The sequence below is a fragment of the Chlorocebus sabaeus genome, chromosome 2, assembly GCF_047675955.1.
Source record: "Chlorocebus sabaeus isolate Y175 chromosome 2, mChlSab1.0.hap1, whole genome shotgun sequence".
NCBI lineage: Eukaryota > Metazoa > Chordata > Mammalia > Primates > Cercopithecidae > Chlorocebus > Chlorocebus sabaeus.
This window is the reverse complement of record NC_132905.1, coordinates 39,621,565-39,646,523: the sequence shown is the minus strand read 5'-3', so window position 1 is coordinate 39,646,523 and position 24,959 is coordinate 39,621,565. Positions and strand designations below refer to the sequence as shown.

At 52.6% G+C, this 24,959-nt stretch overlaps 1 protein-coding gene across 1 annotated transcript; it reads left to right on the top strand.

Moving 5' to 3' along the window:
• Positions 1 to 12,927: 12,927 nt before the first annotated feature.
• On the top strand, positions 12,928 to 24,903 carry E2F1 (E2F transcription factor 1). The gene is made up of 7 exons (XM_008021122.3): positions 12,928 to 13,341; positions 19,833 to 19,923; positions 20,275 to 20,494; positions 22,227 to 22,379; positions 23,048 to 23,162; positions 23,258 to 23,480; positions 23,605 to 24,903. The coding sequence occupies exons 1-7, from the start codon at positions 13,081 to 13,083 to the stop codon at positions 23,850 to 23,852; spliced, it is 1,311 nt and encodes a 436-aa protein (XP_008019313.3). The 5' UTR covers positions 12,928 to 13,080; the 3' UTR covers positions 23,853 to 24,903.
• The last annotated feature ends 56 nt before the right edge of the window (positions 24,904 to 24,959 follow it).

Below are 24,959 nucleotides of genomic sequence, written 5' to 3'. Positions count from 1 at the left end.
GTGACTGAGCTATTCTGTGCCTCTGTTTCCTCATTGATAAAGTAGGCGTTGTAGCACACACCTCATCGAGTGGTCTGGAGGGTTAATGACTATGACACAGTTAAAGTGAGTCCTCAATAAATGCTGTTATTTCCAATAGAGCATCCAAATGTAGAGGAAGGGTGCCCCTGAGGACTGAGCACACCCTGCTTTTAGCCTGTCCTGCCCCCAGCTGAAGGTGAAACCTTGGCCGCCTGCCCTCCTGAAGTCCCCCCACTGCTGCTGGGGGTTGGCCAGCTCCGCCACCGACTGTCTCTGCTCTCTAAGAATAGGTTTCCCTCCCAGATGGCATCTCTCTGGATGCTGCTAGAGCATCTGGTGCCTCCAACTGCACGCTCCAGGGAGGAAGGCGGTGTGGTCCGCGCCAGGGAACAGGGCTTTGGCTTCCAGCAGATCTGAGAGGAGTCCCGTTTGGCGCCTTCCTAGCTGCGCTCCATTCTCTAAGACCTGTAAAACAGGGATGGCCAGAGGGCTCTTGTCGCACAGTAAGCACTATGCTTCCTAAACTCTAGTTCCTGAAATAGAATGGTTTAACCTCTACTTACTAAACACCTGCTATAATCCTGTTAATTCTTTTGACGTGTAAGACTAAATATATATATACACACACACACACATATATATATATATATATATTTTTTTTTTTTTTTGAGACAAGAATCTCACACTGTCGCCCAGGCTGAAGTGCAGTGGCATGATCTCGGCTCACTGCAAGCTTCTCCTCCCAGGTTCACACCATTCTCCTGCCTCAGCCTCCCGAGTAGCTGGGACTACAGACACCTGCCACCGTGCCTGGCTAATTTTTTGTATTTTTTTTAGTAGAGATGGAGTTTCACCACGTTAGCCAGGATGGTCTCGATCTCCTGACCTCGTGATCCGTCCGCCTTGGCCTCCCAAAGTGCTGGGATTACAGGCGTGAGCCACCATGCCCGACCTAAAAAATACATTTTTAAATCAATACTACACACAGTACAAAATTCAAAGTTATAAAAAGTCTATAGCCAGGCATAGTGGCTCATGCTATAATCCTAACACTTTGGGAGCCTGAAGCAGGCTCATTGCTAGAGCCCAGGAGTTCAAGACCAGCCTGGGCAACATAGAGAGACCCTGTCTCTATAAAAATTACAATTAGCCTGGTGTGGTGGCATGCACATATAGTCCCAGCTACTGGGGAGGCTGAGGTGGGAGGATCACCTGAACCCAGGACTTTGAGGCTGCAGTGAGCTGTGATCATGCCACTGCACTCCAGTCTGGCTGACAGAGTGAGACCCTTTCCCTGCCCCCTCCAAAAAAAGGGGCTGGGCATGGTGGCTCTCACCTGTAATCCCAGCACTTTGGGAGGCCAAGCCAGGTGGATCACTTTAGGTCAGGAGTTCAAGACCAGCCTGGCCAACATGGCGAAACCCCAACTCTACTAAAAATACAAAGATGAGCTGGGTATGGTGGCACGCACCTGTAATCCCAGCTACTTGGGAGGCTGAGGCGGGAGGATCACTTGAACCCGGAAGGCGGAGGTTGTAGTGAGCCGAGACCACACCCCTGCACTCTAGCCTGGGTGACAGAGCAAGATTCTGTCTCAAAAAAAAAATAGTAAAAAGTATAACAGGGAAGAGTCAGGTTCCTTCCTATACCTGTGCTGCACCCCCAGGCCCTTCCTTTGCTGTGGCACCCACTGTTAGCACTTTCTCATACAGCCTTCCTGGAATATTCTATGCACAGCCACGTTTATTTGTCTTAAACTTACATTGCAATGTCGTCTCAACTCTTTGGCATTTCTTCCTTGTCCTCTGTGTGTCTGGTTTCTCTTTGATCAAGAATCCGATATAAAAGTGAGTCCTTTCTTTGAGCCTGTTTCCCCCTACACCCCTGACAACTTCCCCTCCCAGATATCTTGGGCAGATCCTTGCCGTGATCAGTGTGAAGATGATGGTCCCAGGTGTCCTGAGCCTTACAGTAGATGACACCAAGCATTCAGGCCCACGGAACTCCAAGTAAAAGGGGAAGGACAAAACTCAAGTTAATTTGGGCCTCTTCTGCTGCTCTGCTCCCAGATTAGAGATGCTAAGTGAACCCATGTGAGTGCGGTGACTCACAGGCCCAGACGCCAAGAAGCTGCCTTGTTTGATGCTCGCCACTGCAGTCTTCCACATTGAGGCTCCAGAAGGGATTCTGGTGACAGTGTTTCCTTCCACATTGTTCACTTTTCCCTTCCCATGAGTGCATTTGGGGTGTATAAGAATCAGATTTTGAACGTGGCTCTCTCCTAAACCAGAATGCCATACTGTACTCAACCTCTCAAAACGAAGCCCACGTCACCACAATTTGTGACTTCAGATGGGTTGCTTTCTATGACAAATTTGAGGATCTTTATAAAAAGAAATGTTTTTTTTTTTCTTCCCCTTCCTTGTCTTGTTCCAGATTCACAGGGGGAGAGTTTGTCTTAGTTCAGCCTTGAAGGGCATTTGGGGTGAGCAAGTTTTGATTTTCAGCAGAGGGTGCCCTGTAGAGTGGGACCCATGCTGGTGAGCTGGAGGTCTCAGCCACCCAGATAGAAGACAGAGGGAGATAATGATCATGTAGTCCTTCCGATAAAAACTAAAAGTGAAATAAATTAATTAAAAAATAAAGAAGACAGAGGGAGAGCTGAGCTCTCTTCTGAGTTTTGTTCTGAGAAATGGTTTCTGAACGGAGGCCCCCTGTTTTCTGTGCTGGGACTCTCAAAACTGCTACAGATGTCATAATTTAATAAAGAAGACAGAAGCCAGGCGGAATGGAAGTGTGGGTCCCAGTGTCTGTGTCAGAAGCCTCATTCTCATTGCTTTTCCGGCCTCTCCCTCCAGCCTCTCCTCATGGGCTGGATGTCAGCTGGAAGAAGGATCAGGGCCAGACCACATCAGCTCCTTTAGGACACTCCTTTTTTTTTTTTTTTTTTTTTAAATTTATTTTTGAGATGGAGTCTCACTCTGTTGCCGGGCTGGAGTGGAGTAGTGTGATTGAGGCTCACTGCAACCTCCCCCTCCCAGGTTCAACCGATTCTCCTGCCTCAGCCTTTCAAGTAGCTGGGACTATAGGCATGTGCCACCACGCCCAGCTAATTTTTGTATTTTTAGTAGAGACGGGGTTTCACCATGTTGGTCAGGCTGGTCTTGATCTCTTGACCTCATGATCCGCCTGCCTCGGCCTCCCAAAGTTCTGGGATTACAGGCATGAGCCACAGTGCCTCGCCATGTTCTTTCTTTAACACACTAAATAACAAGATCTGGCCAGTTGCAGTGGCTCATGCTTGTAATCCCAGGACTTTGGGAGGCTGAGGCAGGTGGATCACCTGAGGTAAGGAGTTTGAGACCAGCCTAACCAACATGGTGAAACCCCATCTGTACTAAAACTACAAAAATTAGCCAGGCATGGTGGCACATTCCTGTAGTCCTAGCTACTCGGGAGGCTGAGGCAGGAGAATCACTTGAACTTGGGAGGCGGAGGTTGCAGTGAGCCAAGATCGCGCTATTGCACTCCAGCCTGGGGACAAGAGTGAGACTTCGTCTCAAAATAAATAAATAAAATAAAAGGATCTAGCATCAGGTTCAGAATGGCCATGATTTCAAAGGTAGGATAAGCATGAGCATATCCCAGGGTACCCGCAGCACTGGGAGGGGAGATGGAAACAGCTGTGATTTCTATTGGGGACAAAGTCCCACATGCTGCCAACAGCCCTCTGGTTCGTTGCCTACATTCAAAATGGAAGGAAATGTTCCATTGCAGTTAGAGGCTAGTGAAAATAAATATGTAATTTTTTTTTCTGTCTAAGTTCATGGAACTTGAGGTCCATGGGTCCCAGATTCTGAGTCTCTGCTCAAGAGTAGCCTTCCCTGGCCGGGCGCAGTGGCTCATGCCTGTAATCCCAGCACTTCGGGAGGCCAAGGCGGGCAGATCACCTGAGGTCGGCAGTTCGAGACCAGCCTGACCAACATGGAGAAACCCCGTCTCTACTAAAAATACAAAATTAGCTGGGCGTGGTGGCACATGCCTGTAATCCCAGCTACTAGGGAGGCTGAGGCAGGAGAATCGCTTGAACCTGGGAGGAGGCACAGGTTGTGGTGAGCCAAGATCATGCCATTGCACTCCAGCCTGGGCAACAAGAGTGAAACTCCGTCTCAAAAAAAAAAAAGTCATCCCCACCTGACCACATAGCAGCTGGCATTGTGTCTTTTTGTTGTTGTTGTTATTTATTTATTTATCTATTTTGAGAAGAAGTCTCATTCTCTTTCCCAGGCTGGAGTGTGGTGGTTTGATCTCGGCTCAGTGCAACCTTTGTCTCCTGCGTTCAAGTGATCCTCCTGCCTCAGCCTCCTTCGTAGCTGGGATTACAGGCAAGTGCCACCACGCCCAGCTAAGTTTTGTATTTGTAGTACAGACGGGTTTTCACCATGTTGGCCAGGCTGGTCTTTTTTTTTTTTTTTTTTTTTTTTGAGACGGAGTCTTGCTCTGTCGCCCAGGCTGGAGTGCAGTGGCACGATCTTGGCTCACTGCAAGCTCCGCCTCCTGGGTTCACGCCATTCTCCTGCCTCAGCCTCCCGAGAAGCTGGGACTACAGGCACCTGCCACCACGCCCGGTTAATTTTTTGTATTTTACCGTGTTAGCCAGGATGGTCTCGATCTCCTGACCTTGTGATCTGCCCGTCTCGGCCTCCCAAAGTGCTGGGATTACAGGCATGAACCACCGTTCCTGGCCGGCCAGGCTGGTCTTGAACTCCTGGCCTCAAGTGATCCACCCGCCTTGGCCTCCCAAAGTGCTGGGATTACAGACATGAGCCACCGTACCCAGCCGCAGCTGGCATGGTTTACCGAGCCTTGAGCACAGGCATCATACAAATACTAGCTAATGTTGGCTGAATTCTTAGAAAGTGCCAGGTGATGGTGGAGGCCAGGATTCAGTGACAAAAGAAGGCAGTTACCACGTGGGGCTCATAGCCTAAGGAGGGAAGACTGACCAGTGATGACCACATTCCAGAACTTTGGAGAGTGGTGGGTGCCATGAAGTCATACAGGGCAGTGTGATAGAGGGGCTTGGGAGGAGAGAATGGGAGGCTGTTTTCTGGGGAAGGCCTCTCTGAGGAGGTGATGTTTGCTCTGAGCCCTGAATACTGAGAAGGGAGCTCTGCAAGGCTGGAGGAAGGGCGTTCCAATCAAGGGTTCTGCAAGTGCACAGGCCCTGAGGAGGGAGCAGCCCAAGGCATTCCAAGGCCAGGAAGGGGCCAGCGTGACTGACTGAGTGCAGGGGTGGGGCTCGCTGGAGATGAAGCCGGGAGGCCAGCTGGATCCACCAGGCAGGCTTCATGGTCCAGGGCAAGGGGTCTGGGTTTTCTTCTAAGTGTGGCAGGCAGCCTGTGGCAGGTTTAGGCTGGGGAGTGACGTGGTGATGGTTATGTTTGGGGAAGATGCTTCTAGCTCGTGTATAGAACAGAGTGTAGGGGCCAGGCCGGCGGCATACATCCCAGTGAGGAAGCCACATGGTGGTCCTGGAGGGAGACCAGGGTGGGCGACGACAGAGGTAGAGAAGAGTGGGCACATCTGGGGTGCACTTTGGAGAGAGACACAGTGGCCCAGGGCTTTGGCGGGGGGTGAGGGAGAGGGGTGTAGTGAAGGACGCCCATAGTTCCCCTCCTAGGCCTTGCCTCACAGCTAAGAAACAGACCCTGACCTTCCTTCCCTCGCACCCCACCTCCTCAGCCCCCTCAGTGCCCTCTATGGCCCCTCGGGGACCTGCCTCCTGCCCACTGGGCCCCTGGCATCCCCGGCTTCCCAGCTGGCCCGATTGTTGTTACTCCCCAGGGAGTCATGGGAACATACTCCCCCTTCCCCCGCCACCCCCCTCTTCCCAGACAGGGCCAGGCCCTAACAATGTCCCTCAGCCAGCCAGTGGCCTGGACACAATACCCGTGTTTCGGTTTGCTGCCAGCTCCGGGAGGCCTGCTGGGTTTCCTGGTCTGTGTGGCATATATATAACTCTGGCTTCCAGCAGGGACTTTTTTGTTTGTTTGTTTGGAAAAAAAAAAAAAAAAAAAAAGAATCTCTGGCTCCTCCTCTTTGAATATCTTAATATATTATAAAAAGTCTTTCTCTTCCCATCCTGAGCCCTCCCCATACGCCTCCCTGACTGCCTTTGCCATGTGCCTGTCAAGCCGGGGACCAAATGCAGGTCAGCAGGTGTCAGTGAGAAAATGACAAAAAGAAAGAAAAGCTGATCGCTCCACCATGACCAGCCTCGAATGTGCTGGGGATGCTGAAGGTCATGAGGACAACCTGAGGGCCTGTGACGCAGCAGGCCCTGAGCCTGGCACTTTTTGTACACCACAGCTTGTCACTTCTAAGATGCCATCCAATATGAGATATGCCATTTTGAGCCCCTAAGAAAAATAGTTACTGACTACAAATGGATATTCCACTGATCCTAGGATGCACCTCAATTTCAGAGAGGTTAAAATATGAAAGAAAAGGTCTCAGAATCAATGGATTATGGTATTATTTCATTTTACATGCTTCATTGCCCTCCAAACATAGGGTTTTTTTTTTTTCCTCCTTGTGGCTAATAGAATGTGGGAGGTAGTGCAGGAATTGCTTCATGAAAATTCTCCTATTCGGCAGCCTAACAAGAAGTTTTTCTTTTTTTTTTTTTCCTTTTTTGAGACAGTCTCATTCTGTCACCCAGGCTGGAGTGCAGTGGCGCGATCTCAGCTCACTGCAATCTCCATTTCCTGGGTTCAAGCAACTCTCCTGCCTCAGCCTCCCAAGTAGCTGGGATTACAGGCGTGTGCCACCACACCTGGCTAATTTTTTTTATTGTTTTGTTTTTTTATGAGACGGAGTTTTGCTCTGTTACCCAGGCTGGAGTATAGTTGGTGTGATCTTGGCTCACTGCAACCTCCGCCTCCCAGGCTCAAGCGATTCTCCTGCCTCAGCCTCCTGAGTAGTGGGGATTACAGGCGTCTGCCACCACGCCCGGATAATTTTTGTACTTTTAGTAGAGACGGGGTTTCGCCATGTTGGCCAGGCTGGTCTCGAACTCCTGACCTCAGGTGATCCGCCCTCCTTGGCCTCCCAAAGTGCTGGGATTATAGGTGTGAACCATTGCACCCAGCAAGAAGCATTTCTTCAGAGGAAAAATCGAGAGAGGAATGTAGGCAAGCCGCTTCAGGGAGTCATTCTGCACTCTTCACAACAGCCGACATTCACATTGACCACTCCCTATGTGCCAGGCATGTTAATAACTCAATGTCCCAACAACTCCATCAGGTAAACACTATGATTATTATCATCACCATTTTACAGATGAAAAAACTGAGCCCCTCAACTGTAAAGGCCTCCTACTCCCACCTTCACTGTGGCCCCGGTCAGGGGAGGCAATAGTAATATGTCCAGTTTTGCCCCACTCCTTGGAAAAGCATGACCCCTCCTGAGAGGCTTGGGTGATGAAAAGAAAGGAAGTTGCCCTGGGTGAGGCTTGGAGAGAAGGGAGTTCCCCAGAGCTTGCACTCAGGGAGTGACCAGTGCTGGGGGGAGACTCGAGAGTCGACTGAGACCTATGCAGTTACCTTGGACCTCAGACCCTCTGGCTCTGGCCCATACCCACGGAACATATGAACCGACTGATGGTGAAGGACTTGGCCAGGGCCACACAGCCAGGCTGTTGGCTGGCACCAAACCCCCTGTCTGCTGTTTGATCACAAATATCCACTTTTTTTTTTTTTTTTTTTTTTTGAGATGGAGTCTCAATCTGTTGCCCAGGTTGGAGTGCAATGGCTTGATGTCAGCTCACTGCAACCTCCACCTCCCGGGTTCAAGTGATTCTCCTACCTCAGCCTCCCAAGTAGCTGGGATTACAGTCGCCTGCCACCACACCCAGCTAATTTTTGTATTTTTAATAGAGATGGGATTTCACTAGGTTGGTCAGGCTACTCTCGAACTCCTGACCCATCTGATCCGCCCACCTCGGCTTCCCAAAGTGCTGGAATTACAGGCGTGAACCACCACGCCCAGCCACGAATACCCACTTTTCCCTCTCTTCTATGTCCATGTTTTGTTGTTGTTGTTGTTTGTTTGTTTTTAGATGGAGTTTCACTCTTGTCGCCCAGGCTGGAATGCAATGGTGTAGTCTTGGCTCACTGCAACCTCTGCCTCCCAGGTTCAAGCAATTCTCCTGCCTCAGCCTCCTGTGTAGCTGGGATTACAGATGCCTGCCACCACGCCCGGCTAATTTTTGTATTTTTAGTAGAACTCCTGACCTCAGGTGATCCACCTGCCTCAACATCCCAAAGTGCTGGAATTACAGGCATGAGCCACCACACCCGGCCTGTCCATATGTTATCTTTAGTTACTTGCAAGGCAGAGAAGCTGTGCTGGTACCAGTCAGTTCCTTGGCAGTAATAAGATTAACAGTAGCTCATAGTTTTTGGGTGCTCACTCTGTGCCAGGCACTGTACATGAAGGGTGGCTGCTCATCCCTGGAATGGCAGGGCAAGAACTGAGTGAGGCATGCCAGAGAAGGATTCTGGTGGCCTGGAGGGTAAGGCCCTGGCTAGCTGGGGGACAGCAACTGTTTAGCACTGTGATGGCCTGGCCAGTATAGCCAGATACTGCTGTTTGAAAAGAAAGCCAGAGGCCGAGTGCAGTGGCTCATGCCTGTAATCCCAGCGCTTCGGGAGGCCAAGGCGAGTGGATCACCTGATGTCAGGAGTTCCAGACCAGCCTGGCCAACATGGTGACACCCCATCCACTAAAATTACAAAAATTAGCCCGGTGTGGTGGCGCACGCCTGTAATCCCAGCTACTTGGCAGGCTGAGGCAGGAGAATTGCCTGAACCTGGGAGATGGAGGTTGCAGTGAGCTGAGATCACGCCACGGCACTTCAGCCTGGGTGGCAGAGGGAGGCTCCATTTCAAAAAAAAGAAAAAAAGAAAGAAAAAAAAAAGGCCAGGCACAGTGACTTACACCTATAATCCCAGCACTTTGGGAGCCCGAGGCGGGCAGATCACCTGAGGTCAGGAGTTTGAGACCAGACTGACCAACATGGAGAAACCCCATCTTTACTAAAAATACAAAATTAGCCAGGCATGGTGGCGGGCGCCTGTAATCCCAGCTACTTGGGAGGCTGAGGCAGGAGAATCACTTGAACCTGGGAGGCGGAAGTTGTGGTGAGCTAAGATCACGCCACTGCACTCCAGCCTGGGCAACAATAGCGAAACTCCGTCTCAAAAAAAAAAAAAAAAAGAAAGAAAAGAGAAAGAAAGAAAAGCCAGACATTTTAATTTTTATATGGTATTTTCTAATTTCCTCAAATCTTAAAATGAATTCATACTTTAAGAAAAATCTTCTATGGGCAAATTGAGTTATATCTGGGGGCCAGTTTGCAAACTCTGCTTGTTTTGTTTTCTTAAACTTTGACACTCATCTTGTAAAGAAGCTGTTATCTGTTGTTCTGCAGATGAGGCAAGTGAAGCTCTTCAAGAGGGTGAATCACTTCCTCAAGATCACACGGGCGGGCGGGAAGCCACAGGGTTGGGGGCCATCCGACTCCAAAGGCTTGTTTCTATGTTAGACCACCTTTTGGATGTGCAAGAGGTCTGTTCAGACATAGCCAGAACTGGCACAGTGACAGGATATCTCCAGGGACAGTAAACTGTCAGTCAGGGTAGCACTGAGGGATCGTTGCAGATGCAAAACCCCCCACCTCCTTCTGCCAGAACTCAACAATGGACATCTCTGTGCCCTTCATAAAATTAAGTCATCAGAGAATCATTTCTCCCAATTATGCATTCCGTGTCATGATTGGATATTCGTGTTTGGTGACTTTTTTTTTTTTTGTAAGCTAAAATGTATGCTTAGGGGAGGTGCTGTTTGTGGAATAAATAGGTTTGAATTGTTTGTGTCACTTGTCAAACTTCTTAACAAGCATATTGTGCAGGGACAGAGAAATAATTCCTAACTTTCCCACTGGACTGTGAATTCCAGGGGTCTGTTTTACTTATAACTGTGTCCCCAGCACCTAGCACAATGTCTGACACATAATAGGTGCTCAGTAAATATCTGTGGATTGAATGGAGTGAATTGACTTGTCCAAAGTCATGTTGACCAAGATTTCTGATTACACCCACCTGATTTAGAAGCCCATGCTATCACCTCTGCACCACTCTGCCTCTTGCAAAGAACCAAGGGAAAGAGGTCTCCAGGCACAGGATTGTGGGCCCAAGATATTGCATCCCCTTGAACTCCTCTAGTTTGGTTGGTGAAGGTGGTGATGGGAAAAAGCACCTAGGAACCAAGCCACTATCCACCATAATACCCTTTGGAAACTACACGTTATAATCTTGACAGCCCTGAGCCTGGCTTTTGGGGTATTTACAGAGGGTGGCAAGGGCAGGTCCTGGGTTTTGCAGTGGGACAAGTGAAGTTCTCATCTCAGTTCTGCTGTGTGACCTTGAGCTATGAGTGCCCCTCTCTGAGCCTCCTCCTTCCTGCACCATGTGGATAAACAAGCTTATGGGGTTGAAAGGAGATCATCAATGGAAGTGGCTGCCCAGTGACTGTGGATTTTTTGGAAGCCATGTTTTGAAAACTGTTGACATTGAGAACAGCCTTATCGGGAGCTGCCAGGCTTAGGGCCAAGGGGCCTCATCTATCAGGCTCTTCTGCTTTCAAGTACGTATTAATAGGTACAGAAGGCCCTTATCTCTTCCTTGGTTTCATGCTGGGAATGCTGGTCTTCACTCCTTTCTGCTTCAGCAGGACCTGAGGGATTGTGGGAAGGAGGGCGCCTAGTTCTACCTAGATTTGTACTTGAATATTCTGGGGAGGGCAGGACTTTGGAAGACCCCCAAACTCAGCCTCACCAAGCCTGAAAAATAACCTTTTCATCTACTTGGTAAACTCAGGCCCTTTGGGCCTCAAATTTCCTCATCATAAAATGGAGCAATAATAATAGCCATCTCTCCTTGCCAGCCACCACAGTTACACCAGCAGAATGCTCGGTCTATAACAGGTGCTCAATAAGTGTTTGTTGAATGACTTGGGTTCGAGAGGGCTTTACACAAATGAATGTTAGTTTTACTGGGCCCCTGTGGGAAGGTGCAGGGAAAGGACATTCTTTCCATCTGTAATGGGAATGTGCCGGTTTCTCTTGCCCTCTGCCAGTGCCCGGGTTGGTTGTTTAGAATGGGACCTAGCCCTCAGCTTCTTTATGGAGAGGGGGCGGGAGGATCTCTTGAGCCCAGGGGTTTGAGACTAGCCTGCGCAGCATAGTGAGACCTCCTCTATATAAAATAAGTAGGAAAAAAAAAAATAAGATACTGGCTTTTCTAATTCCCTAAGTGTCAAAAAACAAAAAAACAAAAAACAAAAAACAAAAAAAAAAAAAAAAGGAAAGAAAGAGAAAAACATCACCTGGAATGGGAATATGACATTGTTAAAATGCAGATTCCTGGGCACCTAGAGATTTTAAATTGGCAAGGCCAGGGTGGGCCCAAAATTAGCAAGTGACCACGTGGTTCTGAAGTCAGTGGCCTAAGGACCACCCTTGCAGAACCATGGTCTCCTTGTCACAGTCTAAGCAGCCTCTGGCTTAGCGTCTGTTTCTTTCATAACCTTTCTCAGCGCCTGCTCTGGGTCAGACCAGTGATGGGAGGAGTCACTACTGAGCTCCTAGATTGGTAGGGGAGGCAGATGGAGAAAAGGAGTGTGTGTGGTCAGCATTGGAACAGAGGCAGCAGTGGGCAATAGAGGAAGTGAGTAAATCCTTGGGAGGGCTCCCCAGAAGTGATGTGTTTTGTTTTTGAGACAGGATCTCGCTCTGTCACCCAAGCTGGAGTGCAGTAGCATGATCATAGCTCACTGCAGACTCGACTTCTCGGGCTCAAGCAATCCTCCCAGCTCAGCCTCCCAAGTAGCTGGGACTACAGGCACGCGCCACCATGCCTGGCTAATTTTTGTATTTTTTGTAGAGACGGGTTTTCACCATGTTGCTCAGGCTGGTCTCAAACTCCTGGACTCAAGCGATCCACCCCGCCCTCTGATTACAGAGATTCTAGGCGTGAACCACCGCGCCCAGACGACGCTTCATCTTATTGTAAACGTTTGTTACCTTTCTGTTCCCCGTCTACTAGACTGTGAGCTCCTCAGGGCTATGAGTTAAGGATGGGGCAGATTTAAGGATGAGGCACAGAGCAGGCTCTTCAAACGTTTGTTGAATGAGTGAGGGAATGAATGAGTTCAGGCCGACGCAATACGTTGGCTGTTGGAGATTTTGGCTAAAATGGGACTTGCAGGAAAGCTCGACGTCCCCCCGCCATTTCTAGCCACCGCTCTTCAGCTTGGGCTCTGGGTGAGCGGGATAGGGCCGGGTGCAGGATTAGGATAATGTCATGGGTGAGGCAAGTTGAGGATGGAAGAGGTGGCTGATGGCTGGGCTGTGGAACTGATGATCCCGAAAAAAAGAGGGGGCAGTCTCTGGAAATCTAAGCTGAGGCTGTGGAAGGCTACAGGTTGAGGGTCACGTGCAGAACACAGGCTCTGTTCTGAACCTGCACTATAGAAAGGGCAGTGGGATGCGGGAGCATCGGGGCGGGGCGGGGCAGGGCGGGGCCCGTGTTCCCGTGTCCCCACGCCTCCAACAGGGGACGCCCGGGCTGGGGGCGGGGAGTCAGACCGCGCCTGGCACCATCCGGACAAAGCCTGCGCGCGCCCCGCCCCGCCATTGGCCGCACCGCCCCGCGCCGCCGCCCCATCCCGCCCCTCGCCGCCGGGTCCGGCGCGCTAAAGCCAATAGGAGCCGCCGCCGTCATTCTCGTCACGGCCCGGGCAGCCAATTGTGGCGGCGCTCGGCGGCTCGTGGCTCTTTCGCGGCAAAAAGGATTTGGCGCGTAAAAGTGGCCGGGACTTTGCAGGCAGCGGCGGCCGGGGGCGGAGCGGGATCGAGCCCTCGCCGGGGCCTGCCGCCATGGGCCCGCGCCGCCGCCGCCGCCTGTCACCTGGGCCGCGCGGGCCGTGAGCGTCATGGCCTTGGCCGGGGCCCCTGCGGGCGGCCCATGCGCGCCGGCGCTGGAGGCCCTGCTCGGGGCCGGCGCGCTGCGGCTGCTCGACTCCTCGCAGATCGTCATCATCTCTGCCGCGCAGGACGCCAGCGCCCCGCCGGCTCCCACCGGCCCCGCGGCGCCAGCCGCCGGCCCCTGCGACCCTGACCTGCTGCTCTTCGCCACACCGCAGGCGCCCCGGCCCACACCCAGTGCGCCGCGCCCCGCGCTCGGCCGCCCGCCGGTACGGACCCCAGGGACGACATGCCGACCGCGCCTCCTGTGCCCCCCGCGCAGACCCGGGAGGGCACCGTGTTTGGCCTGGAGGCGGCAGGGGGCGGGGGAGGGGTTGACTGAGGCGCCCAGGCTGGGCGGTGCAGAGCCGGGGTTGGGCCTGCGGGCCCCGCCCTGGGGTGCGGGGTGACCTCGGGCCGGTCCCTGTTTGCTCCTCTGTGCTCTGGGCCTCAGCTGCCTCACTGGAGGCTCCCCAGCGTCAGACTCAGTGATAATAATAGCCCACGTGTATTCAACTGGCGTTTACTGCATGCCAGGCCTTCGGCCGACTTCAAGTCGGCTAAAACTCACAACCCCGCTGTGAGCTGTGTTGTCACTGTGCCCATCTGACGGAGGAAGAACTGAGGCCCGGAGAGGGGAAGTGACTTGCCCCTGGTCACACAGCTGCAGGTGGTGGGGCTGGGATTTGAACTGAGGCCTGCTGGCGTCAGCTCAGAATTTGCATCTCGGTAGTGAGCACAGCTGCTAGGGGAAGTGAAGGCGGGGCGGAGGAAGGTCCTGGGGCCTAACCGTTAGTGAGCCATTGAGGAGACCCTCCTTCTGCCTCGATGCTGACTGCCAGGTGCAGGCCTGGCTGGCCAGGCCTCTGGGGACAGCCCTCCTGGCTGGGAGGCCTTCTCTGCAGGGGCGGGGCAGCTGGACCAGCTGCAGATCCCCTCCCTCTGCCTGTCCTTCCATCTGCCACCCTCCACCCTCCCAGGCCCTGGTTGCCATGGAACCTCATTAATCAGGCAGGCCGACCCCTGAGTCTCTGTAGAAGGACTAGGTGGGCTGGGCCTCTGGGAGCTGGAGAGGCCCCCAGTGCCAGGAGAGAAAATGTCCTAATAAAGTCCTCCCTGATCGCTGAGCTCAAGACCAGTTCAGACTGGGGGGCCCAGAAGAGGCGGCTGAATTACAGTGGGAGAAGGGATTGGAGGTGTAGAGCTAGGACCTGTGGGGCGCAGGGCAGGGTGTGGAGACCAGTTTGACTGGCGCAGCCTATGGGTGAAGGTGGGGCTCTGGTGTGCAGGCGGGGCCTGGCCAGGCAGGATGGGGTCTCAGCAGGGAGCTTGAAGCAAGTGGAAGGGGTGAGGCAGGACTCAGGACAAGGAGGTAGAAGCTGCCTAACTACTGATGGGGGTGTGGGTGGCAGCTGGTCCCTGAGGCATCCTGAGGAGGCTCCCCCAACCCCCTTGGCCCCATGCCCAGTGCTGCCTTCCGGAATCACCACAATGCTAATAATAATAACAATAGCAGCCACCATTGTTTTGAGTATGTCTTGTGTGCCAGGCTCTGTGCCAAGCACTTTACCTAATTAACTCATTTAACCCTATCAGCAGCAGCCCCTTTTTACAGATTGGGAAGCTGAGGCCTAGAGATGTTAGAATCTTCCCATGTCATTCTGCTCTTGAGTGGGGAGACCAGTCTGCATTTTCTGTGAGGTTGACCTCTGGGACGCCTTGCTTCCTAGAGATGCTGATAGAGGTTGGAGAAAGGGCAGGAAGGGCTTTTAGGGGCCCTTCCTCTTAATGAGTGGGTGGGGGGAGGGGTTTGTACCAGGGGTGGACCAGGTGGCCTGTCTCCTGTACTCCAGGGACCTGTCCCTGTGGGTACCGCTTGGGACCTGGGCAAGCATCTTCCATTCAGCTGTGTGACAAGCATATAGCAGGCTCAGGTCTGCAGAAACCTAACAGAACCCGAGGGTCTTGTCCTCAAAGAACTGAACAGGATTATGGGTTCTAGGATCAAAGGGAGGGACAGGGGCAAAGAAAAATGCCCTCTGCGCCACCTGTCAGGGGCAGGCTCATTGGCCTGGGCACTGCATTCATTCACCGGTTGTTGAGTTAGTGAATGCCCAGGAGGCACTAGGCACAGAGACAAGGAGCCCCGGCTCCCAGAATACGTAAGGGCCAGGAGGCTAGCACCATTCTGGAGCTGAAGTCCAGAAAGTCCACAGGTTCGGCTTTTGGCCTGTCTGCACTGGCATTTGTCTGGGGCAGTCCTTGAAATAAGCTACAGGCTTAGCTTCTATACCAGCAGGCATTCGTTGAACACCTGTATATAAGGCTCTGTGCGATTTGGCCATTCGTCTTGGCCCTGCCTGTCCACTTCCACAAACTCAAGTATTATAACTATAATACGTGTTTACTATGGAAAACTTAACTTTTTTTTTTTTTTTTTTTTTTGGAGACAGGGTCTCATTCAGTTACCCAGGCTGGAGTGAAGTGGCGTGATTGTGGCTCACTGCAACCTCCGCCTCCCAGGTTCAAGCTATTCTGTGCCTCAGCCTCCCAAGTAGCTGGGATTACAGGCGTGTACCACCACGCCAGCTAATTTTTGTATTTTTAGTAGAGACAAGGTCTTGCCATGTTGCCCAGGCTGGTCTTGAATTCCTGAGTTCAAGCAATCTGACTGTCTCAGCCTCTCAAAGTGCTGGGATTATAGGTATGAGTCACCATGCTCAGCTGAAAACTTAACTCTTAACTCTTTTTTGTTTTTTGTTTTTTTGAGATGGAGACTCGCACTGTTGCCTAGGGCAGTGTCGCGATCTCGGCTCACTGCAACCTCCGCCTCCTGAGTTCAAGCGATTCTCCTGCTTCAGCCTCCCAAGTAGCTGGGACTACAGGCATGCACCACCATGTCCGGCTAATTTTTGTATTTTTGGTAGTGATGGGGTTTCACCATATTGGTCAGGCTGGTCTTGAACTCCTGACCTCAAGTGATCCGCCCACCTCACCCTCCCAAAGTGCTGGGATGACAGGCGTGAGCCACTGCGCCTGGCCGAAAGCTTAACTCTTTTTTTTTTTTTTTTTTTTGAGACGGAGTCTCACTCTGTCGCCCAGGCTGGGGTGCAGTGGCCGGATCTCAGCTCACTGCAAGCTCCGCCTCCCGGGTTCACGCCATTCTCCTGCCTCAGCCTCCCGAGTAGCTGGGACTACAGGCACCCGCCACCTCGCCCAGCTAGATTTTTGTATTTTTCAGTAGAAACGGGGTTTCACCGTGTTAGCCAGGATGGTCTTGATCTCCTGACCTCGTGATCCACCCACCTCGGCCTCCCAAAGTGCTGGTATTACAGACTTGAGCCACCGCGCCCGGCCTGCTTAACTCTTAAGAACCTAGAAAGTTGATGGCAGGATCCCAGCTCTATTCATTTTTTTTCTTTTTTCTTTTTTTTTTCCCTAAGGCTATTTTTTTTTGTGGTGGTTGTGACAGTTTTTGTTTTTTAAAGTTTTAAAAGCCGGGCGCGGTGGCTCAAGCCTGTAATCCCAGCACTTTGGGAGGCCGAGACGGGCGGATCACGAGGTCAGGAGATCGAGACCATCCTGGCTAACACGGTGAAACCCCGTCTCTACTAAAAATACAAAAAACTAGCTGGGCGAGGTGGCGGGCGCCTGTAGTCCCAGCTACTCCGGAGGCTGAGGCAGGAGAATGGCGTAAACCTAGGAGGCAGAGCTTGCAGTGAGCTGAGATCCGGCCATTGCACTCCAGCCCGGGCTACAGAGCAAGACTCCGTCTCAAAAAAAATAAATAAAATAAATAAAGTTTTAAAAATTGTAGTTTTCCCTGTATCATTCACACCATTCAAATATGGCACTGGTCTCCCACGGTCCTCCCAGAGGCTGCCCCGAAATGTATTCTATCATAATAGAAACCGTACCAGAGAAAAGTTTCATGAACTTTTTAATCCAAAAGGGATCATATAAATATATTGCCCTCTGATAGTGTTTTGCTTGTCTGTATGTGTGAGGGGATTCTTGTCAACCTGCCTCGGTCCTTGACAGCTGTGTGGTGTTCGAGGGGCTAAACAAACAGCTTTCATGACCCCCTTCATGGTTGGGTGTTCGAGTCATCCAGATTTTTTCACCAGGGAATGTCTTCACCCCTGCGTTTCAGGGCCCCTGTGCCAGTGTTTATCTAGGGCGAAGTGGCAGAAATGGCATCCACTTAAGCCTTTGTTTTAGGGCGTGGCACTGACCTGCCTTCAGGGGTGGCCAAGGGCGGGGATCCCAGGGAGAAGGCAAGGGGTGCAGATGGCAGGAGCATGCTAGGGTTTGGGCCCCAGGGGCAAGTATGGAGGGGGGTGCATTCTGGCTGGGCTCTGGGGAAGTGGGGCACATGGTGGGTATGAGTGTGGGCTCTGTACCAGCCTGCTAGGGTGTAAGTCCTGGGTCCACCTCGCACTCTGGCCTCTCGAGGTGGAGGCCATCATAGTACCTGCCAAAAGGTGGCGGAAGGTTTGCAGGGGAAGCAGTTGAGTACACCGTGCTCAGAGCACAGTAGCTCTTCTTTCCCCTTCAAAAGTCGGTGAATGTGCACAAGAGGTAGTGGTTCGTCAGCATGGAGGGAGTTCATTCAGCAAACATTTGTTGATGCCAGGCTCCATGGGCAGACGCTATGGATTCTGAGGTGATTCAGATGCCTCTGAGGGTGAGACAGATACATCTGCAGAAATGTGTAGGGAGAGACAGAATGTGGCAAAAGGTCGGGTTTGAGGCAGTTCAGAGGGAGAAGAGGTGACATCTCCTAGCTGATGGGTAAGGTTTCTGCTCACAGAGGTAGAGGGATCAGGCGCGAAGTGGGGCGGGTGGGAGGGATGCAAGGACAGTCTAGATTTCTGGGAAAACGTGACTTAGGTTCCTCTAGAGAAGCAGTGGCAGATGAGAGTACGAAGGCAATGGGGAGCTGGAGGAAGGCCTTAAGCAGGGGCGGCAGCATGGTAAGGTTTGTAGGAGGACTGGCTGCAGCAGAGGCAGGGAGACCAGTGTGGAGACTGCTCAGCAGCCCACGGGGGAGGTGGTGATCGCCGCGGTGATGAGGAGTTCTTGGCAGCTGCACGTGAGGAGGGTGACAGGTGGGGCTGAATACAACTCTAGCTCAGGAAACCCTGTGGATGGTGGAGGGGAAGATCAATCTGGTTTTGGTCTGGGTGCTTTTGAGCAGCCTGTGATACCTCCAGGACCGTCCCAATCCTGGAGTGTCTGAACTAAGCCAGAGTGCTTAGAGCTTGGGTTCTTCCTCAGACCGTCTTGGGTACAAATCCTGGCTCTACCACTTCCCGGGCCTCCCTGGGCTTCAGTTGCCTTATCTGGAAAATGGGGCCATTTTTATGCTGCTAGTCCATTGAATGGAATGAACTAATGGATGCAAGGAACTTGATGAGCACCAGCTGCTATAGATTAGTCATGCGTATAGATTAGTCAAAAACCAGAGAGAAGGTGATTTGGCCAAGGGACCTATGGTAATCAGTGGCTTAGCTGGGCATGGTGGCTGACTCATCCCAGCACAACTACAGTGAAGACTGAGGTGGGAGAATGGCTTGAGCCCAGGAGTTTCAGACCAGTCTGGGCAACACAGGGAGACCCCATCTCTACAAAAAATACAAAAATGAGCTGGTCGTGGTGGCGTCCTCCTGTGGTCCCAGCTGTTTGCAAGGCTGAGATGGGAGGATTGCTTGAGCCCAGGAAGTCCAGGCTGCAGAGAGTTGTGATCACACCACTGTACTCCAACATAGGCAACAGAGTGAGACCTGTCTAAAAAAGAAAAAAAAATAGTGGCTTAAAACAACAAACGTTTCCTTTTTTTTTTTTTTTTTTTTTTTTTTGAGATGGAGTCTCGTTCTGTCGCTCAGGCTGGAGTGCAGTGGCGCCCCAGGTTCACGCCATTCTCCTGCCTCAGCCTCCCCAGTAGCTGGGACTACAGGCGCCCGTCACCACGCCCGGCTAATTTTTTTGTGTTTTTAGTAGAGACAGGGTTTCACTGTGTTAGCCAGGATGGTCTCGATCTCCTGACCTCATGATCCGCCCGCCTTGGCCTCCCAAAGTGCTGGGATTACAGGCGTGAGCCACCACGCCCGGCCTAAACATTTCTTATATAGTTTTTGTGGGTCAGGAATTCAGGGAAGACTTATCCAGCTCTGGCTTGGGGTTTCTGGAGGTTCAGCCAGTGTTTGGGGTCTGGCTGCTAACAGAAGTTGTGACTAAGTGTTGCTGTTGGGAGGAGGCTACGGTTTCTTGCCCATCATTGGGGCTACTTGAATGTCCATATGACATGGCAAAGTGACCTAATACAGAGCAAGGAGGAAGCTCCAGTGCCTCTGACCCAGTCTCAAAAGTGACACGCCATCCCTTCCACCACATTCCATTCATCAGAAGCAAGTTACCAGATCTAGCTCATAAAGGGGAGGAGAATTAGGCTTCATCTTTTGAAGGAGAAGGATCAAAAAGTTTGCAGATGTGTTTTAAATCCACCACTAGACCCCAGAGAAGTGGTGAAAATTGAGTGTCCTGTGTAGTAGGACTGTGACTTTCAGGCTGTGTCCTCTCTGATCTCCCTCAGTCACACACTCAGGCATCCTGCTAGAGAAACTGAGGCGGGGGTAGTCCAGAGGCACCCAACCTTCAGCCAGGTCTCTTCTGGCCTCACTTCTGGTTACTGGGCATCCTCCCATTGTTTTCGCCACAGGTGAAGCGGAGGCTGGACCTGGAAACTGACCATCAGTACCTGGCGGAGAGCAGTGGGCCAGCTCGGGGCAGAGGCCGCCATCCAGGAAAAGGTAACTATGAAGCTTGGGCTGGGCAGGCCCCCTGTGACCAGGCCCAGGTTAGGAGTGTGAACAGACAAACAAGTTTGCAAGCTAACATCTGGCTTGTCGGGCTTGAGCCAGGCCTCTGAGGACCCTGATGGGCAGTGGGAGTGGCCACCTGGCTTGGTTTCTCCAGGCCCTGAGGGGTGAGGAGTTCCCCGGCCAGAAGAAGAATGCTGTGGTTGGCCTCGTCAAGGGGCAGGAGCTGGCTGTCCCCCAGCCCCTATCATCCTGCGGCCCTGCCCTGCCAGAGTGGCAGGCCTGGCTGGAGGTGGGGGTGGATGCTGAAGGGCCCTGTCTTGCCTGACCACACCCCTGCAGGTGTGAAATCCCCAGGGGAGAAGTCACGCTATGAGACCTCACTGAATCTGACCACCAAGCGCTTCCTGGAGCTGCTGAGCCGCTCGGCCGACGGTGTCGTCGACCTGAACTGGGCTGCTGAGGTGCTGAAAGTGCAGAAACGGCGCATCTATGACATCACCAACGTCCTCGAGGGCATCCAGCTCATTGCCAAGAAGTCCAAGAACCACATCCAGTGGCTGTAGGTACCGGCCACACAGGAGGGCAGGCACACCTGCCCATGCCAGCCTGGAGGAGCTGGTAGTAATATCCACTGTGGCTGCCTGCATCCCCATCTTGCAGCTAGGGAAATGGGCTCAGAGAGGAGAGGTAGCTTCCCTGAGATGATAGATGGTAAAAAGCACACAAATGTTACATATCCACCTCACTTGTAGCTTTACTTTTTTCTTTTTCTTTTTCTTTTTTTTTTTTTTTTTTTGGGAAGGAGTCTCGTTCTGTCGCCCAGGCTGGAGTGCAGTGGCATGATCTCGGCTCACTGCAAGCTCCGCCTCCCAGGTTCACGCCATCCTCCTGGCTCAGCCTCCGGAGTAGCTGGGACTACAGGTGCCCACCACCACACCCGGCTAATTTTTTGTATTTTTTTAGTGGAGACGGGGTTTCACCGTGTTAGCCAGGATGGTCTCGATCTACTGACCTTGTGATCCGCCCATCTCGGCCTCCCAAAGTGCTGGGATTACAGGCTTGAGCCACCGCGCCCGGCCTCTACTTTTTTCTTTTTAGATGAAGTTTCACTCTGTCACCCAGGCTGGAGTGCAGTGGTGCGATCTCAGCTCACTGCACCCTCCACCTCCCAGGTTCAGGTGATTCTCCTGCCTCAGCCTCCCTAGTAGCTGGGGATACAGGCGCCTGCCACCACGCCCAACTAATTTTTGTATTTTGTAGTAGAGACGGGTTTCACCACGTTGGCCAGTCTGGTCTCTCGAACTCCTGATCTCAGATGATCTGCCTGCCTCAACCTCCCAAAGTGCTGGGATTACAGGCGTGAGCCACCATGCCTGGCGCAGCTTTACATATTTATTCATCTGGGTTGCCACCATTCAGATCAAGATAGTAGCATTTTCAACACCCCAGAAAGTTCTCTTGTGCCCCTTTCCAGTCATTGCCAAGCCTTCATACCGCCAGGTCACCACTATCCTGGTTCTCATGCCCTCATGAGGTCTGTCTGGCATAGATGTTTTATTCTTTTACTTGTTTTATTTTCCCCCTCCCGCCTTCGTCCCAGTCATCCTGCTACTACCCTTTCTTTGATTCAAACACCTGCCTTTTCATTTTTTGGTAGATTGTTCCATTCTGCATCTTTTGTGTTTTTTTTGGCGGGGTGGGGGCGCGGTTTGAGACAGGGTGTTGCTCTGTTGCCCAGGCTGGAGTATGGAGGCACAAATACAGCTCACTGCAGCCTCAACCTCCTAGGCTCAAGCCCTGTACCTGTAGCTAGGACTACAAGTACATGCCACCATGTCTGGCTAATTTCTTTAATTTGGTGTAGAGGCAGGGTCTCACTGTGTTGCCCAGGCTGGTCTCAAACTCCTGAGGCTCAAGCAGTCCTCTGGCCTCAGCCTCCCAAAGTGCTGGGATTATAGTTATAAGCCACCAAGCCCAGCCTTTTTTTTTTTTCATTTGACAGCATGTCTTGGAAATGCTTGTGTGTGTGTGTTTAATATTTCGTGGCATGTCAGTTCCATCATTTATCCCGCCCTGGTTGAGGGACATGAAGGTGTTTATATTTGGGCCAGACTTCAAGCCCATGACACTCTGATTTGGAGCCCAGCTGAGGAACCAGACCCAGAGAGAAGCAAGGGCTTGCCTGGGCCTCACAGAACAGAAGTGGCAGCAGACTCTGTCCTGAGGGCCAGGGCTCCTGGCCAGAGGGGCCAAGTGCTGCTAACCCTACCCTCCCTGGTGCCTCCCCACAGGGGCAGCCACACCACAGTGGGCGTCAGCGGGCGGCTTGAGGGGTTGACCGAGGACCTCCGGCAGCTGCAGGAGAGCGAGCAGCAGCTGGACCACCTGATGAATATCTGTACTACGCAGCTGCGCCTGCTCTCCGAGGATACTGACAGCCAGCGATATCCTTGGATTGGCCGTAGGGTGTGGAAGGCAGGCTTAGCAGGCAGGGGCTCCACCCAAGTGGGACTAGAGAGGCTTGGATTCAGGAGAGGGCTCTGGTGGTTTTGGTTGCAAGTCCTGGCTCAGCATTTTCTCACTGTTGTGATACTGGATAAATTGCTTAACCTCTCTGGGCCTCAGTGTTATCTATAAAAGTGAAATAATAATATCCAATTCTGAAATTGTACGGATTAAAAAAGAAAAGTGGCTAGGTGCAGTGGCTCATGCCTGTAATCCTAGTGCTTCAGAAGGCTGAGGTGGGAGGATCACTTGAGCCCAGGAGTTTGAGGCTGCAGTGAGCTCTGGTTGAGCTACATCACTCCAGCCTCGGTGACATAGTGAGACCCTGCCTCTAAAAAATGAATTCCCAGCACCAGGCCTGGAGTTGTGTTGAACATTTTACATGGAATCGTTCCCGGTAGCTATTATCATTACCTTGGGATTCAATGGGTAGAGTGATTCCATTATATAGATGTGGAACTTGAAACTCAGGAATGAGGTAGGTTTTGAGCGGGTAGGAGGTTGGGTGGACAGGAGTGACGAGGCAGGTGTGAGCCCTGCCTTGTAAGCTGTTGGAGTGAGTGACCCCCTAGAAGTCAAAGGTCATGTGGTCCTTGACTCTGCCAACCCTGGCCTATGTGACGTGTCAGGACCTTCGTAGCATTGCAGACCCTGCAGAGCAGATGGTTATGGTGATCAAAGCCCCTCCCGAGACCCAGCTCCAAGCCGTGGACTCTTCGGAGGTGAGATCTGGGAACTCCAGGCCCAACTGGGCTGGGCTGGGCTGCGCTGGTAGTCACCTGGGCCTCAGTTTACCCTGCCTGCTGCTTCCACCCAGACCTTTCAGATCTCCCTTAAGAGCAAACAAGGCCCCATCGATGTTTTCCTGTGCCCTGAGGAGACCGTGGGTGGGATCAGCCCTGGGAAGATCCCGTCCCAGGAGGCCACTTCTGAGGAGAACAGGGCCACTGACTCTGCCACCATAGTGTCACCACCACCATCATCTCCCCCCTCATCCCTCACCACAGATCCCAGCCAGTCTCTACTCAGCCTGGAGCAAGGTGGGTGATGGGTAGGTGGGTGGGGTGGGGCAGGGCCCCTCTTCTGGGGGTGGGCAGGCACGACAGCCCCTGCCTTCCTTCCTGCTGGGGCATCCCCGGCCTGTGATGCTCCCCGTCTCCCCAGAACCGCTGTTGTCCCGGATGGGCAGCCTGCGGGCTCCCGTGGACGAGGACCGCCTGTCCCCGCTGGTGGCGGCCGACTCGCTCCTGGAGCATGTGCGGGAGGACTTCTCCGGCCTCCTCCCTGAGGAGTTCATCAGCCTTTCCCCACCCCACGAGGCCCTCGACTACCACTTCGGCCTCGAGGAGGGCGAGGGCATCAGAGACCTCTTCGACTGTGACTTTGGGGACCTCACCCCCCTGGATTTCTGACAGGGCTTGGAGGGACCAGGGTTTCCAGAGATGCTCACCTTGTCTCTGCAGCCCTGGAGCCCCCTGTCCCTGGCCATCCTCCCAGCCTGATTGGAAACATTTAATTTATACCCCTCTCTCCTATCTCCAGAAGCTTCTAGCTCTGGGGTCTGGCTACCGCTAGGAGGCTGAGCAAGCCAGGAAGGGAAGGAGTCTGTGTTTGTGGTGTGTATGTGCATGCAGCCTACACCCACACGTGTGTACCCGGGGTGAATGTGTGTGAGCATGTGTGTGTGCATGTACCGGGGAATGAAGGTGAACATACACCTGTGTGTGCACTGCAGACACGCCCCAGTGTGTCCACATGTGTGTGCATGAGTCCATGTGTGCGCGTGGGGGGGCTCTAACTGCACTTTCGGCCCTTTTGCTCTGGGGGTCCCACAAGGCCCAGGGCAGTGCCTGCTCCCAGAATCTGGTGCTCTGACCAGGCCAGGTGGGGAGGCTTTGGCTGGCTGGGCTTGTAGGACGGCGAGAGCACTTCTGTCTTAAAGGTTTTTTCTGATTGAAGCTTTAATGGAGCGTTATTTATTTATCGAGGCCTCTTTGGCAAGCCTGGGGAATCAGCATAGGGGAGGAGGGGTGTGGGGTTGATACCCCAACTCCCTCTACCCTTGAGCAAGGACAGGGGTCCCTGAGCTGTTCTGCCCCACACCGAAGGAGCTGAGGCCTAGGTGATTTATTTATTGGGAAAGTGAGGGAGGGAGACAGACTGACTGACAGCCATGGGTGGACGGATGGTGGGGTGGGGCCTCTCCAGGGGGCCAGTTCAGGACCCCAGCTGCCCCCCAGGATGGATATGAGATGGGAGAGGTGAGTGGGGGACCTTCACTGATGTGGTGGGCAGGAGGGGTGGTGAAGGCCTCCCCCAGCCCAGACCCTGTGGTCCCTCCTGCGGTGTCTGAAGCGCCTGCCTCCCCACTGCTCTGCCCCACCCTCCAATCTGCACTTTGATTTGCTTCCTAACAGCTCTGTCCCCTCCTGCTTTGGTTTTAATAAATATTTTGATGACGTTTGGGCCGGGTTTTGGGACTCTGTTGGGAACAGTTCGGGGCGGGAGAAGCCAAGGTT

What these genes read in the sequence shown, in the direction of transcription:
- E2F1 (XM_008021122.3), top strand. Translation starts at nt 13,081, where the DNA reads ATGGCCTTGGCCGGGGCCCCTGCGGGCGGCCCATGCGCGCCGGCGCTG. An exon ending in CCGCGCTCGGCCGCCCGCCG is followed by an intron (nt 13,342 to 19,832) that starts GTACGGACCCCA and finishes TTTTCGCCACAG; the next exon opens with GTGAAGCGGAGGCTGGACCT. An exon ending in GAGGATACTGACAGCCAGCG is followed by an intron (nt 22,380 to 23,047) that starts ATATCCTTGGAT and finishes GACTCTGCCAAC; the next exon opens with CCTGGCCTATGTGACGTGTC.